This window comes from Syngnathus acus, chromosome 15 (genome assembly GCF_901709675.1).
Source record: "Syngnathus acus chromosome 15, fSynAcu1.2, whole genome shotgun sequence".
Lineage (NCBI taxonomy): Eukaryota > Metazoa > Chordata > Actinopteri > Syngnathiformes > Syngnathidae > Syngnathus > Syngnathus acus.
The window spans coordinates 7,904,076-7,923,686 of NC_051100.1; the positions used below are offsets into that span (position 1 = coordinate 7,904,076).

At 43.0% G+C, this 19,611-nt stretch overlaps 2 protein-coding genes across 2 annotated transcripts; one reads left to right on the forward strand and one right to left on the reverse strand.

The window, feature by feature from the left end:
• Positions 1 to 9,902: 9,902 nt before the first annotated feature.
• gdf10a (growth differentiation factor 10a) lies at positions 9,903 to 15,281 on the forward strand. The gene is made up of 3 exons (XM_037271722.1): positions 9,903 to 10,431; positions 12,359 to 13,467; positions 13,552 to 15,281. The coding sequence occupies exons 1-3, from the start codon at positions 10,215 to 10,217 to the stop codon at positions 13,741 to 13,743; spliced, it is 1,518 nt and encodes a 505-aa protein (XP_037127617.1). The 5' UTR covers positions 9,903 to 10,214; the 3' UTR covers positions 13,744 to 15,281.
• A 910-nt stretch (positions 15,282 to 16,191) lies between these two features.
• prdm8 (PR domain containing 8) lies at positions 16,192 to 19,607 on the reverse strand. Its single transcript, XM_037271721.1, has 4 exons — positions 19,431 to 19,607; positions 18,661 to 18,880; positions 18,367 to 18,595; positions 16,192 to 17,998 (listed from the first exon to the last, which is right to left on the reverse strand). Exons 1-4 carry the CDS (start codon positions 19,439 to 19,441, stop codon positions 16,929 to 16,931), a joined length of 1,530 nt encoding a protein of 509 aa, XP_037127616.1. The 5' UTR covers positions 19,442 to 19,607; the 3' UTR covers positions 16,192 to 16,928.
• Positions 19,608 to 19,611: the final 4 nt, after the last annotated feature.

Genomic DNA, 19,611 nt, shown 5'->3' on the forward strand with positions numbered 1-19,611 from the left:
TCCCATCCCAATCCCCGAAAAATGGGATTTACTACTCATCCTCCACCCTTTGGAGGACACAATGATAGAACTAATCATGAGTCATTGTCTGTACACATGACTATTTTGGGAAATTTCCATCTGTAGAGTGCATTGGGTTATAATATACATTAAGGAAAACAAACACAAGGAGAGCAATTTGACTTTCATACATAAAGTGCACCTGAAGTTGCATTGTCAATGTATGAGAAAAAAAATAAAAATACCCTCACTTTATTGTTGTTGTGTTTGCAGCCTCCGGTTGATAATATTGTAAAATGTGTGGGCAAGGATGAATGGCACAAGACGCCACGAGACATTTTTTCCACTGATTTAGACCTTTCTGTTGTTTATTAGCTCAAACCCCTAGAGTGCACGCAGGCTGGAAACTTAAATGAGGAAGCCTTTTAATGAGGGAGGCTTGAAAAAAAAAAAAGCCTCTATGCTATTTGATTTCTAAGCATGGTTGTAAGGAGTTGATGGAAACCATCGAGAGAAGTGGAATAAACTCCATGAGAGTGTGTGGAGTGGCAAATAATGCTTAGGGGGATCGTGGGGATGTTTCTTCTCCTCTAACATAAGAATTTCAGGGAATCTTATATTTACTATAATTTTGAAGAGAAATACAGTGAGGCTGAAGCATAACTAATAGTTTCCATTATGTCACTCAAATTGCCTCTGATCTTGACTGGCAGGATACAGCGTGTCATGGAATATCATGGATCATTCGGCAGTTGATGTCATAGGTAATTAGGCAAACGGCAAGATTCTTTTTTACTATAACGGGTGATTGCTGTGCTAAAACAATCCTGGACTGACATTTGGGGCAGAGCCTGGCAATAATTTGGGGCTGATAGACAATATACTGTATATTGTGATTTAAGACCCGAGTAAACATTCAAGATCAAAAGATGTAGCCTTGTTTGGACGGAAATTCTTTGAAGGATAAAAATATGAACTGCTGATTGTGGAAACTAAAAACCTAGTCGATTTTGCCCCACTTTTAGAAATACTTCAACGTTGGTGGAGATCCGCTCTATTAATTCTAGTTTATATTATTTCAAGAGAATATCCCGCTTTGGCCCATCAAAGCTGGCGACTGGGATATTTCTCCCCCTTGATGGTGTCAGTACAATAAAGCAAAAGTGTTTGCATCAGGCCGGGGTCACTGGCTGCTGTTTTGAGGCCTCTGTTTTCTCTCCGACCTCTCTTTTCCCAGCTCCACTCTCCTGAAGCCCTGTGGGTGTGTTTAGAGTGGGCTCAGCAGGCCACCCTCCATCACAAAGCCCGTTTCTTCCCCGAGTCCAAGACTGCCAGCTGGTGAGAGCGGCCACTGGGAGAAACTGAATTTTTGGAGGGCTTTATCAACTCCCCCCTGCTCTGATGACCCATGAAGCAGAAAGAGAAGCAGGACTTGAAATAAATCATGTCTAACACTGCACCTTTCTTTTTCTTTTTTTATCACCCTTCAGGCAAGCAAGACTGATAAAGCTCCTCGGATCAGTAGCAACTCCCCAGAAGAGAATAAAAAGAACATAAAACACAGAGAAATGGGTTTGGGGGAATCCAAATTAATTGTGGGCCATGGGAGAGCTGCAGTAAAGCCCAAAAACCCGGCATGGTTGCTTCAGAGGGCACCACTGGGAACTCAAACGATCCCCCACAAACGACCTCAAACACGAGTTCTCGAGCAAAGAAACAAGTTATAAGATGTAGATCTTGAAGTCACTCTTACTCATTTTCTTCTTATATCTTAACCTCCTCAGGACTGAGGCCCAGCTGGAAAAGATGACAAGGCGGTGGATGAGTCACCACCTCCCATCCAAGCGTTCCAAAAATCATCAGAACCCCCAACAGCGTTGCTTCAGTCAGCTGTCATCTACCGCCGTCCACTTCCTTCCTCTTTAGGTTTTAGAAGAAAGAAGCATCATAAACCCATGCCATGTTTCAAAATAATAGCAGAATGCCGCGAGCTGCTTGAAATGAGTTTGCGGCCAGACTGACAGCAAGAGATATTTAGCAATGGTGCAATGTACAAAAACAATTAGATTATTTCTTTCGGCTGGTCGAGTGCCATGAGGGGGGGGGGGGGGGGGGGGGGGGGGGGGAACCCTCTGGCCTCTTCAGCTCATATCATCACTGTATATTAATAAACATAATAAACTAGCTGATTGACCCAAATGGAGCAATAATAAAACACAGACGTTCAATCGAATACAACATCCAGGATGAAAGAGCATATAGGACACACACATTGAGACATTTGCACCTCGGGTCAAATCAAATGTTGAACAACCAAACACATTCTGGTGTCATGTGGGTTTTTACCCACATTTTCCGAAAGTCGACTATTGTGGTCAGACCAAAGGCTGCTCCGGCAACTTGCTACATGTGTTTTCATGCTGTTCAAGCAGACTCTTACAGCTATACTAGGAGCGAGCTTGTGGGGGGCCCTCCATGACAGACAAAAGTTTGATTGTTTCACGCAGAGCTTGAAATTAAACCGCTATCGGGTTCAGTCAAGCCAGTCGGGGCAGATTTAACGAGGTGGCTTTAGGAAGATTGTCACACAAGGGGATGAGTGGAGAACATACAGTGGCCAATAGGGCAACGCAATCTTTTTGGACTCAGGAGCCATGCGGAAGCACTTCAGAGAAGATCCCGCTCGGTGATGGTTTCACTTTTCATTCCTCCAAAAGCGTGATTATGCTTTTGAATTTCACCCCATCAAAAGTGCGCTCAGACCTCAAGGCACCACAGCAATCCTCGGGGCCTGTGATTTGCATTTCAAGATTTATGGGCATACGTTTGAAGAGCTCCAGATCAAATGCAATATTAGAATGCTGAACTACATCTCCGGCTCCATAAAGAAGGGAAATAATTATACAAACACAAATCAAAATGATATATTGAGATATGATGAGAGACGGAAAGCAGGATATTGGATTGCTTTTACCTTCAGATGAAGAGAGAGGGAGCTCTGAAAGGTCAAGGGCTTTTTCAACCACGGCTTTACATCTTTGAGAAATGATTTTGTTTCCTGTTTACGCACTAAATGGAACCATGTTGGCCCATGACCCACCAACTCCAAGAACAGTCATTATTTGTACCAAGATAAAAATGCACATATGAATCTTAGTTGCTAGTGATTACTTATAGTATCCATCACTAAGAAAGTATGTTTATAAGATTCAGAAATAAATAAGATTAGGAATACAACCTACGATGACGCAATGCCGTTCAACACCACAGTAAATCATTAAACTGTTTATAAACGTGTTCATCAAAATGTCTGAGCATGGTCATAAATTCAAACAGTTGTAGGCAACTGTTTTGCTCCAATCCTATGAATAGAAAGTAGGGGGCATTACAAATCGTTTGACAAATGCCCAGAAAAAATGACAGCAATATTTTCAACAAATTTAAAAAACAAGGATCGGCACCTTTAGCCATATCCGCACCCAATTTTAATGGGTTCTTCTTTACCTCATGCACTGAACATCCACAAAGTCCGCAAAGCTTATTGCTGAATTTCCAAGAAAATTAGTAGTCGTAGTTGTAGTTGTAGTAGTAGTAACTAAGTAAGTAATTATTGGTAACACATATACAGTACGTATGTCATGTTGCATACTCTTGCAGGCTCCTGTGTTGGGTGCTGCCTTGAGGCACGGAGCAAAAAGGTCAGCAAGCACTTCCTTCAACTTCACCTCAACTTTGTAGTGGAAACAAACAGGAAGCACCGAAGCAAGACAGAGCTTGGCTATTAAGGTTGTAAACACCCCGGAGCAACTTGGCCCTCAATGTGTGTTTTGATCAGTGTGAAGACCAACATTGTCCTGCCTTAACAAATGTTGTAATATGTCGAAAACTTCTCAAGGAGGTCAGAACAGCAAACGGATTTAAACTTGAATTTTTTGTTTTTTCTTCTTTTTCATTTCCTCTATGTATGGAGAAAGGCGGCAATGTAGTTTTTCTTGGCTTCAGTCAGCTTGGCTAACAAGGGAGAAAAATACACTATGTTCTTTGCATGTGTTCATTTCACTTCATGTTTAAAGCAAAGTCAGAATTCATTCTGGAATTGGCTTTGAGATCCTTTCTTTCATAAAGGCACGTTGTTATACATATTTTCTGGAGATTTATCATTTACAAAGTAACAACTTAGAGAAGTATCTTTTGCATTTATGAAGTTTGAAGTAACGATGACTACCCTGACACAATAAATCATACAAACATGGTTGAACTATACTTGGCAGACTAATAGTTGGCACACGTGCAAAACTGCTTACTCAGCTGTTTTTTTTTTATCTCACTTTTGAACAGCCTTCATAGATATACGCCATGAAATCTTAAATTTCAACTCACAGTAAGTAATGCAACTCTATTGCCTGCTTTGAATATCTAGAAAAAGGTGAACATGACAATAAAAGTCTCATAGACCACCTCCTGATTGATTAACGGGTTCATTCAAAGTTGAGATTTCGGTTCGAACTTTGAGTCCGACTCAAACGTTTATTATCCAAGCATCTAATCACCTCCTAACTCCAGCGGGTTGTGGCTCTGTGTCATTCGCATATAAAGAGAGATGAGATAATCTGGCAATAACGGAGGTCCACTGTGGTGGGTGTATTGTCTGTGCTGAAGCTAATAAAGTCCCGTCATGCTGTCTGATCCTTGATCCTTGGCCCGGGTCCAGACCGGGCATACTGCTCTTGTCTCTTCACTTATCAAGCCCACTCTGTCCCCTTCCAAACGTTGACAGGAGAGCTTCCAGAAGTAGCTTTGATCAGCGTCTGCCTGTCATTCAGCATTAGCTACCCCGGGGTTGCGGATCCTCTGTGGAGCCGGGATTCACCGCACAAGGCTTTTGGAGTTCCATTTGAAGGCCTCGTGGCTGTGGAACAATCAGATGTGTGTGGCACACGAGACATCTGGGTGTGAGCAGACATCCTGTGGTGTGTGCCACATGTCTCACCCGTGACACTTTCACCACCCAATCTACTGGGCCTTTACAAATCTATCTCCCTAACGTGGGGCCACGCACTTAACAAAGATGTGTTGATGAGATCATCGGATCCGCTGACACTTACACATGCTCTTTTAATGATTGCTTAATTGATCCAAATGACTTTTTCCAGGGCAGACCTTCGAAGAAAAGAGTGATGGCATCAGCTTATTGCTCCCCGAGAGTGTTTTAGTTCAACATTCAACAAGTTTGCCTTTTTCCAGTTCCTCTGGAATCACATCGTCTGCAAGGCACATTGTTGCTCCCGTATAGTTGCCAAGTATGACATCAAGTCTGCGTTTTCAAATTTATCATTTACGGTGCTACAGTATGAATTAGGGCTACGTTATGGACTGCCACCGTACCCCTATTTCGGAGACTGTTTGTTCCTCTCAGGAACTTTTCAACAAAGGCCATTCAGTGAGAATAGTCGCTGCTCTGACATTTACCGGTCCGTAACCTTTTCTTCAGGTTAACAATGGACACCGCCAATCTGTACATTTACTCTGTAGACAACCCTGCCAGAAAAAACAGATCTCATTTAAACTCAGTGGATGGAAATGTTTGCTCTTGTGACAGCGATTGCCAGAATCAAGAAATATCAAACTGATTCAACAAGACTTGGAAATATTGAAAAAGGTTTCTTTTCAATCTCTAATTTCCTGACCTTCAATTACTCAGTCACTCAGTCACTCGCATGCTTTGTACAGACTGAAGCCCATAACTATGACTTCACCACGGCAATGGTCACGTCCAATTAGAGGCCGCGGAACGACAGGAGGGCTGAAGGGTTAAGCCCCCCCAATAAACAAGGGAATAAATATTACAATTATGACTTTGCTTGGAGGCTAAATTCACACGCTGCCTCTCTAAATGACGGAGACAGAAGCAAACGAGAGCAAAGAGCCAGTCCTTCAAGTAGCAGAATTTCAGACCCTCCCATCATATTCCCAATTCATATTCTGCTGTCTCATCAGGGAAAGCTATTTTAAATGAGCCTGTATGTGTTGGCCCAACAGAAACAAACGTGGTGAAAATCTCAGCAGGATATTGTACTAAATGTGGGTGGGCATATTACGTTCTCTTAAAACAAGGCAGAATTAGCACATTGCGCTGGAAAAATGACACGTTTCTCCCTTGTCAGACCTCCACATGTAAAATACGAGAAAAGTCAAGTATGAAGTGTCAAATCGTTTTCTCGTTAAATTACTCCATCTGATTCCTCTGTGTGTTTTGAGTTTGAAACCTTCGCAATTCCTTCTCACAAACAAAACCCTCAGGCTTCACATAAATCAAAACAATAAAACACGGGTCGCTTTGTCAAGCGGCTTGACCCTTTTATAATGTTGTTTGACAACCAGCAAAGGCACAAACCGCATTGTGAAAGCGGCATAATTAAAGGATTTAGCCAATCAATCTCGCAGAGTAATTTCCTCCATCCTGGCCCAAGCTCAATGGGGTTTAAGGGCAGCCCCCGTACGAAGAGGTCACGGGGCTTGTGGGACATGTTCAGGAAGTGGCAGCACACAGCTCAGCCGGTAATGAATATCACGGGCGTCAGAGTAAACACAACACCGGCAGTCATTGCTCACATCACGCCTGTAAACACGACACACTTGCTTAGTGCATGGACTCCTTGTTGTTGATCACCACTCACGACTGGATCATGTGACTTCTATATACAGTCATTTGGGAATTTGATGAATTTTACGAGTTAAATAATCCTCTAAAGTAGTATGAACGATCATTAGTTCTGCAGATCGGTATATCCACGCTTGTTTATATCTTGTATTTATTTTTCTTAATCACTAATCAGTCCGGCTAATGATTTGAGTCGTGCTAAAAAAAAAAAAAAAGTGTATCCCTGCTTTAGCACAATGCAGCTCTATATTTTTCCAAAAGCCTTGAAAGTGCAAGTGAAGAAAGATGAATTGGAATCAGGAAAGTGTCAATGAAAGATGAAATAATACTCCCAGAGAAAGTTTACTTTGGGATGTTATTCCACACAAAAGTCAGGATGTCGCGGCTCTCGTCCCAGTTCAAAAAGGCGCCACGTCCAGCACCGCAAGTCCTGAGATTAGGGGGCCACCTGAGCGTTCGGGAGCCCTCAGTTGAAAAGAGCCGAAGGAGAAAGAAAACCCCAAAACATAAACCTATTTATTGAGACAAATTCCGAGCAGGAAGAGAAATATTTGGTTAGCTCGGCGGTGAGCGGTCGGCGGCGTTGGAACAGTCCACGGTTGGAGTGGGGGGGAACAGCCGACCCTTTGTTTGCTAACAGAATGGTGCACTCCGTGGGGTCACTGCAGGAGGCCCAACATCACAGTCAGAAGAACACACACACATTCTCCTGCTATGCACACACACACACACACACACACAAACCATAACATTCCTCTGCTTCTATGAATGTTTTATTAACCATGTGAATGGGTCACAGAGTTACTACCACCAGCGCCACCATAACTACAGTCTCCATATTGTCACTCATGCAAACACACTTTTGCCCTTTTGCTCTCACATTTAAAAGTGAGGGGATGACAGCCATGAGGTTTGCTTCCTGGTCTTTCATTACCACAAAATTATTTTAATGGACAAAAAAAAAGTATAAGTGTTCACTTGTAAATGTTAATAATTTACCAGATCTTTGCATTTTGGTTGCTGGCTATGTGATATGCATGACTGGCCAGAGACCGAAGTGGGAAATCATGTGTAGCACATAAATTGGAAAAAAGTGCATGCACAAAATTCTCGCGTAAAAAATAAAAAAATCAAGTTTTCTTGCGATACACCCCACATGGACAGAAAACACAACATTTGGCCATACATGTTAAATTCAAAGAAGCCATATAAAATCCCAAGTCATATACACTACAGCAGTATTTTTTAAAACTTTCAAGATACAGAAAAATTAAGTTAACAATACTAAAATCCTAAAAAAAAAGTGCCTATACAGCATTTGGACGTTTGAACTACAAAATTCATGTTTCTCACCGACCTCTTGGGGTTTCTTGCAGACCACCCACCAATGGTCTGGAGGCCGTACGCTTCACTTAAAGTTATTGAATGCTGTAACTGTGATGGGTTGAACTTCACAATTGCCCACAAGCAAAGGAATCCACACTGTAAATAATTCAAGTCACTTTCAAAAAGCACCATCAATCCCCAAAACAGGAAACCAGATTAATTTGATGAGCAACCAGTATGATAAAATAATATCTAAACAGAACTGCTCAAAGTACCATACATATGTGCCATTATTAATAATCAAAGACATACATGATGTGAAGAGAATGATCATGTTTATTATTTCCCAGTATAATTGAATTATGCAACCCTTCTACGATATTCTTCTTCTCTTGCCATGATTTACATTTTCAAATTATCACTTCAACAACATTCCTAGAAACCTCCATACCCCTGCAGAGAGCAGAAAGCAAGTCCTGTTTGACTTGGACGGCCCGACGAGGAGACCTTCGTGTTGGACAAGCTGTAACACGCCACAGTCCAAAAACACAGTCTGAGTGGTCGGATACAACCGGACTCACACTTCACCGCTGAATTGTGAATCAGCGGGAAGCAACAAGCACTCACATCTCATGAATGCTGGATTTTGTGGGCCACAAGTCATCATCAGAATAAAGGATTATCTTCTGTCTAAGCCTCATGTCTGGTGCTGTATTTAGTCAATCAGCAACCCAGATGAGAAATGATCCCGTCTTTTCTGGGAAGATTTCTTTGTGTGTCCGTGGGGGATTTTTATCCATCCATTTGTGAATCTGTTTTAAAGATGTTATTTTAGTTCATCCCAAATGTGTTGTGTGAAGTTAAGGTCAGGGTTCAGCACGCTTGTCTCAGCCGCTCACACAGTCCCGATGCAGAGAGCAATAATCTTGAATGGATTACGCCCAGAGTTAATCTTGGACCGCCCTACATATTCAGACTTAGAGGTCAAACAATAATCATGGTGTCATTATAGTGCTTGATTTGACTCTCAAAGTAGTAGTAGTAGTGTTGTTTGCTACTACAGAACTATGATGGCTGCAAGACTCAGGAGCTTGAGGCTTCTTTTGTTGATGCTTTCTTTGAGAGGGTGGTAGTATATCATAAAAGTTGATGTAACCACCAGTAGTCATCAATCATTGGCAGCATCCATGCTGTTTGTGTTCCTGTCACACTACAACCATAACTCCAGTGTCTTACAAATGCACACATTCACATACTTAGGGGCCAGAAAAGTGCTACTTTGTGTGTGCGTCGCATATGCGGTGGTGACGGAGAGTGACCCGAGAGGCCCAGCTAGTTACAACCACTCTGCTGGAGACCACCGCTTCCACAAAACAAGCATTGTCGTTATAGTCTTCCAGAAACTGAAAATAACTTATAGGCACACCGATTTAAAAAAAAAAAAAAAAAAAAAGAGGACTAAGATGTGGTTGGGTTTAAAAGATGCAATAATAAAAAGAGAGTAATCCCACCACAGTTGTGCATAATAAACCACAAATTCACACCAAATGATGACTGTTAAGAGCAATAGCCCTTGGGTGGTTAGCGCCACTATTATTATAGGCATTTCAATGCTAATTATGTGTGACTACAGACTGTCAAAAGCTTTTACTGGAAATAATAAGGGAGAGCTGGAAATGTTGAGTTGGAATTGCCAAATATATATATTTTTTTATAAAAAAAGGTTCAAAAGTGGCTTTGTTTGAGCACTGCAAAACAAACGTGCGCAAATTGTGCTATATTTGTGAGTGCCATGGCGCTATGAGTACACTAGACTAGAACACATCATCATGATGTGAAAAAGAGGAGAAAGGGGGGCGGGGTGTCAGCATCATGACCTCCACTGCTGGTTGCACAGAGAGCTCTTTGGCCCCACTGGAGTGTACGTCAGCAACTCGGCAAACCACACACACACACACACACTCGCACATGCATAGTCACACACGCGCGCGCACACATACTTGGAAATAAATAAAGCTGCCTGAACTCTTGGACCAGTTTCACACATTCGGCGTGTACGTGCAGGTTCGATCAGAAACACGTGAGAGGACAGCGTGGAACTTTAACGCACGATATTGTCTTGACTCACCACTGGAGTTGACTTTTTGAACTTTATTTTCACCCTTCACGATCTCACTCCTGGATTTGCGCCCTCGTTGTTGCAGGACTTTTAAGGACAGGTACGACGATGTTCTCCACGCACCTGCAGCAGTTCGTGTTGAAGTGTTTCCTTGTTGTGGCGTCGGTTCCGATCGCGCAGGGAGCAAGCTTCCCTCGGCCGCCCTCCTCAGGTGAACTAGACCAGGACGTGCTCCTCCAACACATGTCCAAATTGCATGAGAGATGCAACAAGGAGCAGCGTCTCAAAGAGGGCAACACGGCCAGGAGCTTCAGAGCAAGCCAAGGTGAGTGAAATGCAACAAATTTCAGGGGGGAAAAAATAAAGAAAAACAATAAATAAATAATTGCCTTATATTTTTTATTTACTTCTAATTGTCACTGTGACAACTTGTTATTAAAATACACTATTTCTAAGAGCCATCAGCCATCCATCAATTTTCTATAACACTCATCTTCATTAGGGTCGCAGGTGAGCTGGAGCCTCACCTAGGTCCAACCTGGATTGGTCGCCGACCAATCGCAGGGCACATACTGTTTAAAACAGCCACACTCAATAACACACAAGGACAACTTGTCCAATTTGACAACTTGAAAGTAATCCATACAAGAACCTCCCACCGCAGACACCGTGCCGCCACTGACCTAACAAAACGTGCTCAATAGACCCAAAACAAAGCCAAAGTAATTAACATTGCATTGTGTTTATTATTGTGGCTTTAGTTTCCATTAGTGAAAAATGAGGTTATAAGAGAATGGTGCAATAGCATTCCAAACCACTGTTGAAAATAAAAAATAAAAAAGTATTGTTAGAGTTATACCGCAAACATTTTTTTTAATGTCGTATTATTAGCTCATTGATTTAAATGTCCCTAATTTTGTGGCCATGCAGAGCTCTCAGCAGGGCTCCCTGACTCAGCCAAGCGCTCTAAATAGGTGTGAGTGTTTTGGAACAGTCTGAGAATGCATTAAAATAATGCTGTGACGCTGCAGCAGCTGCCTCCTCTCTACTGAGGGTCCGATCCATTATCCAGATGAAAAAAAAAAAAATGCCTGTGATACCCCGCGAGCCATGCCCGACTTCATGTCTGCTTCGACCGCAGAGTGGCGCCTCAGAGTGTCATTGTCATGGATTCTGTGTTTGTGTTGTGGCTCCAGGACATGTGTGACTTCACGTCGCGGAGCCAGCTTAGTCACAGCACGTTTGATGCTTTTTTTATAACTCATTTTATATCCCATGTACTTCTCACATAGCGTAACATAACAGGCGCGTATTTTGACTGCGATGGCCTGGCGTAATCTAAGGAGAGATGTGAGGGACTTCTCACAACAATGAAAGAGCTGTTAAAACAGTCGATTGTGTCGCGGTGCCTGCATGGGCAGAGGGTGCAGGCTGTATTAAAAAAGCTTAGAGCGAAGCTTGAGGTAAGCATTTCCATATGCAGGCTGAATCTGAGGTAATGTATATCTCCTGAGTCAGTCCATACTTCCGTTGAACTCTTACACAATGAACAATAAGTCTGCTGTTGAAGTTAATGTTCATCATGAATCTGGAGAGCAACCTCCTCCCCTGCCACCCACATCCCCCAGAGTCTGGTTCCTCTTACAGGGCGGCTTCTGCAGGCACAACCGGGCAATGCAGGATTTGAGGGAACGTTTTTAATTGCACCACTTCACTGTGTGTGAAGTCCAATTTGTTATCCATTTACACATCTGTGTGTTTTGGCACGACTTTATCAACTTTTAGAGTCAAAACTGAAGTTCAAATGAGGTTTTGTTGCGGAGCACCATTCCATTCCTATTTTGGAAAAGATTTTTATCATCATACCGATGCAAAACACCATCACAGCGAACTTGTCCAAAATCAACTTTCAAGAATGATGGAAAGTATGGAAACAAATATTGGCTAATATGGCCACGTTAAAAACATGGAAGCACCTGTGTGTTGAAAAACAATGTGTACTGTTTATTTTTAGATAAATTGTCAAAATGTGGCCTAATCAGCTTTTGCCAGTATAACAAAAATGAACATTTGGTAAGGCTTCATAACAAACCCTTGCCGCGCATGAGCTGTCATCTACCTTTTTGTGACCTGCGCGGAACAGGCAGTACAAAACAGGAAGTGACAATGTGACAAAAAAGTGACTCGGACAAGTTTGGAAATGGGAAGCGATGACAGTGACATGCGTACTGATTGATGGATTGTCTTTGCAGTGCCCTCTGACCTTAGGACAGTCTACCATCTAAACCTCACAACCCTGCAGGACTCTGAGGTCATCCTGTCAGCCACATTCCACTTCCTGCTAGGACGGCTCCCTCCCCAAAAAGCGTGGATCTGTAAACGCTTCAAGAGCGCATCCTGCCGGTCCTCGGCCACGCAGCCCTCTCCGCTCGTCAGCCTGCTCCTTCGTGCTGTCTCCTCAGGGTCGGGAGTCAGTTCTGGGTCATCCGGGTCGTTCCTAGCCAATGTGACCTTCCACCCCAACAGGAGAGGGGTGTGGCAGATGAAAGACGTGACCCAGGTCATACAGGAGGCGAGGGATAAGGGTCACCGCCTAGTGTCAGTGGAGTTGGACTTAGGGCAGCATTACAAAGCAGAGGACTCAGGCTACCTGTTAGTCTACGCAGATGACCTTGCCTTGGCAGAACCTAACAGTGTGTACCCAAGTCTTCAGAGATACGACCCGTTTTCTGAGAGTGGCGAGCCCTCGCAGTCCCCCGACCTCATGTACGGACCCAATTTCTCACCACAGTTGAAAGGACGTGTGAGGAGGGAAGCTACTTCTCTCCCAGACTCCATCCAGAACAATGAGCTGCCCGAGGTTGACTACAGAACCGATGGATACAGGAAGGACGACCTTTGGGAGAGCTCGTGGTATCCGGCCCTCAAAGCCAAACCGAAGGCTGGGAAGCAAGAAAAGAAACGGAAAAGCCACGAGGATGGGGGCAAGCAAAGTAGAGGTGGACATGAAAAAGACAAATCAACACAAAGAACATCAGACAGGTCTAAATTTGAAGCCTCATCTGTGAGAAGATACAAAGAGGTGGATAGTCAAAGACAAGCGCAGAAACATGAGGTGAAGGATGTAAGGAAGCACAATAAGGCAAGTGCTCATCACTCCCGCTCACCTCTTTTGAATTTTGATGATGAGACCATGCGCAAGGCCAGAAGAAAACAGTGGGCAGACACTCGGCACCACGGCTGCTCCAGAAAGAACCTCCGGGTGGATTTCGCAGACATCGGCTGGAGCGAGTGGATCGTCGCACCCAAGGCTTTTGACGCCTACTACTGCTCAGGCACATGTGGATTCCCAATGCCCAAGGTAAGACTCTGATTCCAGCTTACCTTGTCCCGTTTGGTCCAATCGAAGCCACATGACCTTAACCTCTTCTCTAACTATCGCCAGGTGGTGAGGCCCTCAAACCACGCCACCATCCAAAGCATAGTCCGAGCCGTCGGGATTATTTCCGGGGTTCCGGAGCCTTGCTGTGTACCGGAGAGGATGAGTCCTCTGGCAGTGCTTTACCGAGAAGAATCCAAGGATCTGGTGCTCAAGATGTACCCCGATATGTCTGTCCAGTCCTGCTCCTGCAGATGAAATGATGACAGCGAAGGCAAAGGACAGAACAAGCCTGAGGCAGAGTGAAACAAAAAATGACTTATGGAGAATGAAAAATAACTTTTAGTCGTTCTGCTCTTTCTCTCGTTTCTACGTTTTCTGTGGAGACAACATTTTCAGGAAAGAATCATTGTCCCAGTAATGTTCATAATGATAACTTAAACAGCAATTTCTCTATTTATACTTGTTTACTTTGTACAGTTTATTTCAAGACATCCGTTACGCTACCAATTTTGGATAGAGAGAAAAAAAATTCAATTGTCACATCTGGAAATCCTCATAACACCTTTAAAGTATTACAATGAAAGCAGATTTTTTTTTTTTCTCCAGTAATAAGGCTGTAAGCTACTGTTTTAGATGTTTCTTTGTACATATGTGTTTAAATTATGAAAAGGTCAAAGGTAGCTGTAGTAGAATAAAAATAGTAATTTAATCCAACACTAGTATATATTTTAAAAAACATTTTTATCTGTGTTATTCTTTGTTCTATGCTTGGTTTGTGGAGGAGGGTGGGGTGGGTCGTTTAAACAAACCTAGTAGGCAGGCACCACTGTTCAAAAAGAAGCAACTACAAAGGCAGGAAGATTCCACTCCAAGATACCTTCCCCCCCAGCCTCCAGAAGCCTCTTGACCTATTATTGCCTTCTCCCCCCACTAAAAGCTGCCACGTTTGTTGTCCACCAAATAACGTGACTGATGTGGCCGTGGTGGATTCATGGTTAATGGAGGAAACCGCCATGCGCTAATTAAGACGTCAGACCCTTGAACTTCAAAACCCAGGAATCACCCAGCCACCCCCCCCAGTCCTAAATACAGGATGTTCTTCTCAAAGGACTATCTGCCAAAAAAATCTTGAGAATTTGTGTTTTTAAGAGGGAGTCTTGGTGTCTGAAACCAACAATGAAATGACAGAGGGGACCGCTTGATTATTCAACAATTATTACACTGCGGTCGCTTTGCCGTCGGTGTACAAAAGTTGGCAATGAGTTTCACATCTGTTTGTAACAACAGAGTACTTTGAAGTTTGCCTTTGCCTACAGTGGATGGTCATTTAGTCTCCAAAAGACATTTCCTAAGCACTTGGGGACAGACCTTTGCGTTTACTGCAGTCAAGTGTGCATGGGCGTATCTGAGTGCTGTTTTGCCAGCAACATTAACTGCTGTCATCCCAAAACACAAACTGTTGTGTATCACTTTGTGGAATGTTTTTTAACAATCTCCTATACAGTGTTTGTTTTACTGTCTAATATGAGTTGCTGTGGATTTTAATGTAAAATTGGACAACAAAAACATTTAGGAGATCCATGCAAATACCATAAAAAAGAACCTCTAACGTCTGTGTACATTTATTTCTGATACTAAGGGACTGCACCAGTACTAATTTTACAAGGAAGAAAAACAAAGCAAATATGTGTTTTGTGTCATTTCATGATGTATAGATTTAACTATACATGGTGTTGTGTCAGTGTTGTTTTAAATGTATTTTAATATACCGGAATAAAAATCTATGTATTTTATCCGGTGGTCATTGTATTGTATTATTGCAACATATTGTAATATTATGGTACATGGACTCAAGTGTTAATGTAACTTGAGATGTTTCTCAACTTTAAAGTTAAATGGTGTTTAAATTATAACGATGACAGCAATGACAAGTCGTCGTAAATCAAACTTACATCCGAGTTCATTTTTCCCCCTCTTGTTTCCCCACTGATCCCTTTTACAGTCTGAATCTACAATTTGCTATTACAACATGAACCCAGCATCAACCACAATCGGAATCACGGGAGTGTACTTACAGTGGTCAGTTCCAGTCGACAAAACCACAATGAGGATGCCAAGAAGAAATGAGCCAAGCCAGAAACCAAGAAGAAAATATTTGTTTTCCTGAAATTGAGAAACAAGAAACAAGAAATAAAGTCAATTTTGGGCCACAGAGGATTTTCTGTCTGGGCTAAAATGTTAATTCCTCACATGGCTGCTTAACTCTGAGAAATGAGGACAAAAGCTGATTGACCACTTAATAGAATAAATCTCAGTCTACAATTAGTATTATTTACATAAAAACACTTATTTTTTACTCAATAACATTTGGATTTGAGCTATTCATAAAGCAACAAAGAGCACACTTAAAGAAAAGGACTATTTCGGAGTACTTTGTGGGATTTTCTTCCTTGTACTGACAGTGATGGGACACTAACGTCTAACTTAACTGTGAACATTTTTCGCAAAATGAGCAATGAACTCCATGGCTGGTTAATCAACTTACCAGTGTTGTGGTACAACAAATCAGTGAGGACCAACCAAGCATGCGTTCTATGTTTTACAACTGACATTAAAATACACACTGAACAGGCTGGAGTGTTTGCCTTTCCCTTCTACTTCAGACCTCCTTCATGCCTCATTGAGCTGACACAGAGGCAGCAATTTATATCCGCTTTTCCAAAGCTTGCTTTATTAAAGAGAAAGAAATAAAAAAATATTACAATACGACTGAGGCCCTATGTGGATTTAATTTAGATATGCTGACGAATGACAATTGTATCAAGACGCTGATATACTGCTCAGCCTGATTTCAGTTCACGTTTTCATTTTGCTTGTGCAACTATTGTGGTCTCATTATAACAATCACTACAAATTACGAATTTTAAAATGTTTAATCAATTCTTCCTAATGGAGGTTCTTTAAGATACAATAAATTATTTATTGTTCAAATGCAAAACTAAAATGTAGAGGTATTTAAAAACACACACACGCATTATTTCATGTTGACAAAAGTAGATTTGTAAAGGTGCAAACACACACATTGCATGTACAAAGCAGGATAAATAATAATAAGAGGACCGCTTGGAGATATGCGTGACAATCATGAGCTGTCCTCTACATCTCCCATCTATTTTCCATCCTGAGCTCCTTAAGGCACCAAGTCATCAGCAGACCATCAACACACAGGCCTGAAGTACAGACAAGTGCCTTCGAGGTCAGCGTCCATGTACCTCTGCCGCCCCCTAGCGGACAAGGCTGTATTGGCCATATGCTATTTTATTACAGTTATCTACATTCACTGTTAAACATCAGAGTCTCGTTGTGAATCCTGGATTCTAGATCTATTAAATAGCGAAACCTCCGTAAAAGAATACATCTTTCTTCTGCCAAGGGAGGTCTCAGTTGTGTGACGTCATGTGTCTGGACAAATGGTGTCGTTCTCGGAAGTACTCGTGACAGATAGGACAGGTGAGCTTCTCCTCCCGCCTCCTCCTCACTTGGGACTCTGCGGCAAACTCCTTCTTGTGGTGGGAGCGCATGTGGAAGACGAGGTCAGAGGTCATGCGGAAAGACAGGTTGCACTTGGCGCACCAGTTTTGCACCGACACGCCAAAGGAGGTGAAGGTGGGCGGGAGGACTGTCAGGGCCGAGGCGGATTGGACCTGAGCTGTTCTTGACCAGTGCTCCGATGCGTAATGGAAGGCGGCGTTTAGCGTGACGGGGGAAGGCAGCGTGTGAACGTCATTGCTGAGGATGCTTGGAGCCATCAGGTTGTTGTATCCTGAAACGGTCCTGGGCGTGAAGGTCTCTCTCATCTCCTCCAGGACGGATGAATGTATCGTTGTTGGGCTAGCCTGATGCAGTTCACCTTCAGAGATCCTCTTACTAGGTTTACAAAAAGCACTTTTCTGTTCTCGACTGCCGGAGCGGACTAAAGAAAAAGCGCTACCGGTGCTTGAGCGTAAACCGGAACTCTCTCCTGTATCCGAATCCATCAACCTATCATGCGTAATAGTCAATTTGGCTTCCCTCTCCTCTCCAGAAGTAGCATTTTTACATCCCAAATGATCCACTTTGGTTCTGTCAGCTTTTGATTTCACGGGTGAGTCAGATGCATCTCCTCCAGCCTCATCCTGGAGCTTGTCCAGCTGGGTAATGTTGTCATCGTTTGAAATATTCGTTTTTTCCAACAGGACTGTTTTCCTGCCTTTGAGGTAAACAACTTCCGGGTATTTCCGTTTAATTCCGGAAGGAGCATCATCGTCGGCCTCGCTTTTTTTGTGTTCCAAATCTCTGGCGATGTTGTGGAAATCTGTTACACGCCGCTGCTTCTTGACTTCCACGTGCTTGTGATCGTGAACGTCACGACTCCACACGTGGCTTGAGATTTGGGTGCACAGGAAACGGCAATGAGCCAAGAAGGGATATTCATTCTTGAACACCTGCTCACACCTGACACATTTGAACTCTGCAACCACACAAATATATACCATTAGTATACAGTTCAAGTACACAAAACAAATTCTCCAATCGACAAGTTCAAAACAATAAAACAAATGCAGACTCCCATGCCTCGTGAAAAAGCTGACAAATAAGTTTAAAAATGAATTTCAATGAGTGACCTTGTCTGTGTGTGCATGAGATGTTTGAGGGAGTTCTGGCTGACTCTAAAATTAAGTGCTCTTCTATTTATATATTAGCATTTCAATACATTTAAAGCGCTCCAATCTTCTGATGCAAGTGCTATAGAGCTTGGTGAGTTAAAAAAAAAATTGAGTTGAAGTCATTGAGGAATGACAATGTTTTGCTAAATATTAAGAATCTTTTTTTTCTCACCTTCACCAGAACCTCTGCTGGTTTCTGTGAAGCCCAGAAGGTGACACAGCTCCAGGTCGTACCACACCAGCAGTTCCTCCTCCTGGTGAACGTCCCTGGTGGTCCGCACGTAGAGTTGACCTCCTTTCAAAAAGGCCTCCGCGTTCTGCTCCTCTCCGTTGCGCGCAGCCTGCACCAGCCGGAGCCACGACAGCACCAAGGCGGAATTACGCATGGCCTCTGGGTCCACCTGTTGGCAACGTCCAGTTAGCATGCAAGCCTACTGTGTTTCCCAATTAACCAAAGCCAATTTACCTTGAACACGCACGCTTTGGCTCGTCTGTCACTGGATTTCAGCGCAATGAAAGCGATGGTGTCGTAAAATGTGTTTTGGAGCACGCACGGACCAAAGCTGGTCCCCGCGGGGATGCTGCGCGTCACCACCACGCTGGTGTGAAGCTCCGCGGGATGCTGCACAAATTTACCGTCACCCGGCCACACGGACCGAGCTAGGAAGGCGTGATCCATCGTTAAACTGTAAAATAAGGATTTGGTTCACACATTAGTAGATTCAAATGCAGGTTCAGAACGATCTGAGTTTTTTTGTGGAGGGGAGGGGGGCATTTTTGTATTAAAGCGCCTATAATATTATCAACAAAATGATTTGACGTCAATAAGAAACTAAACAAATGCCTTTCTAAAATAAGAGATCGTGATTTCTATCGGCGTACGGCATTGCAATGGTGAAACGACGCGACGTTAAGCATCTCGTTTTGCAAATCGTGTCAATTGAGCCAAGCAGGCACAGCTGAAGCAGACTAAGATTCGGGACTAAGGTCCTTTGTCTCAGTTTGTTTCACTCGGTTTCTTCTTTTGTTTCCTCCATCTGCCCTCAACTGTCTCTTCTGTGTGCGCATGAAGTTCAATCGCAGGTTATCCCGCAGAAATAATGATTTTAAAGGCCAGGATTCTGACATGTAACAAACAATAACATGTGTTGTGAAAAATCATGTAATAAATCCTCACTGTCAATTGCTTTCTTAATAAAAAGATCCCGCAAGATTGCAAATGATGTCTGCGCTCACCTGCTTGCCATGATGTTCTGTGACGATGTGCTCCCACGATGAGCAAGTTATCCGACCGAGTGTTCAGATGCACTGTCTCCCCTCCAAGCTCCCACTCCCACTTATCGGCGTCAGTCACGACACCCACTGGTGCGTGGCGCAAAGATGCAAACGCGCATGCAATTTCATTACTACCACCACC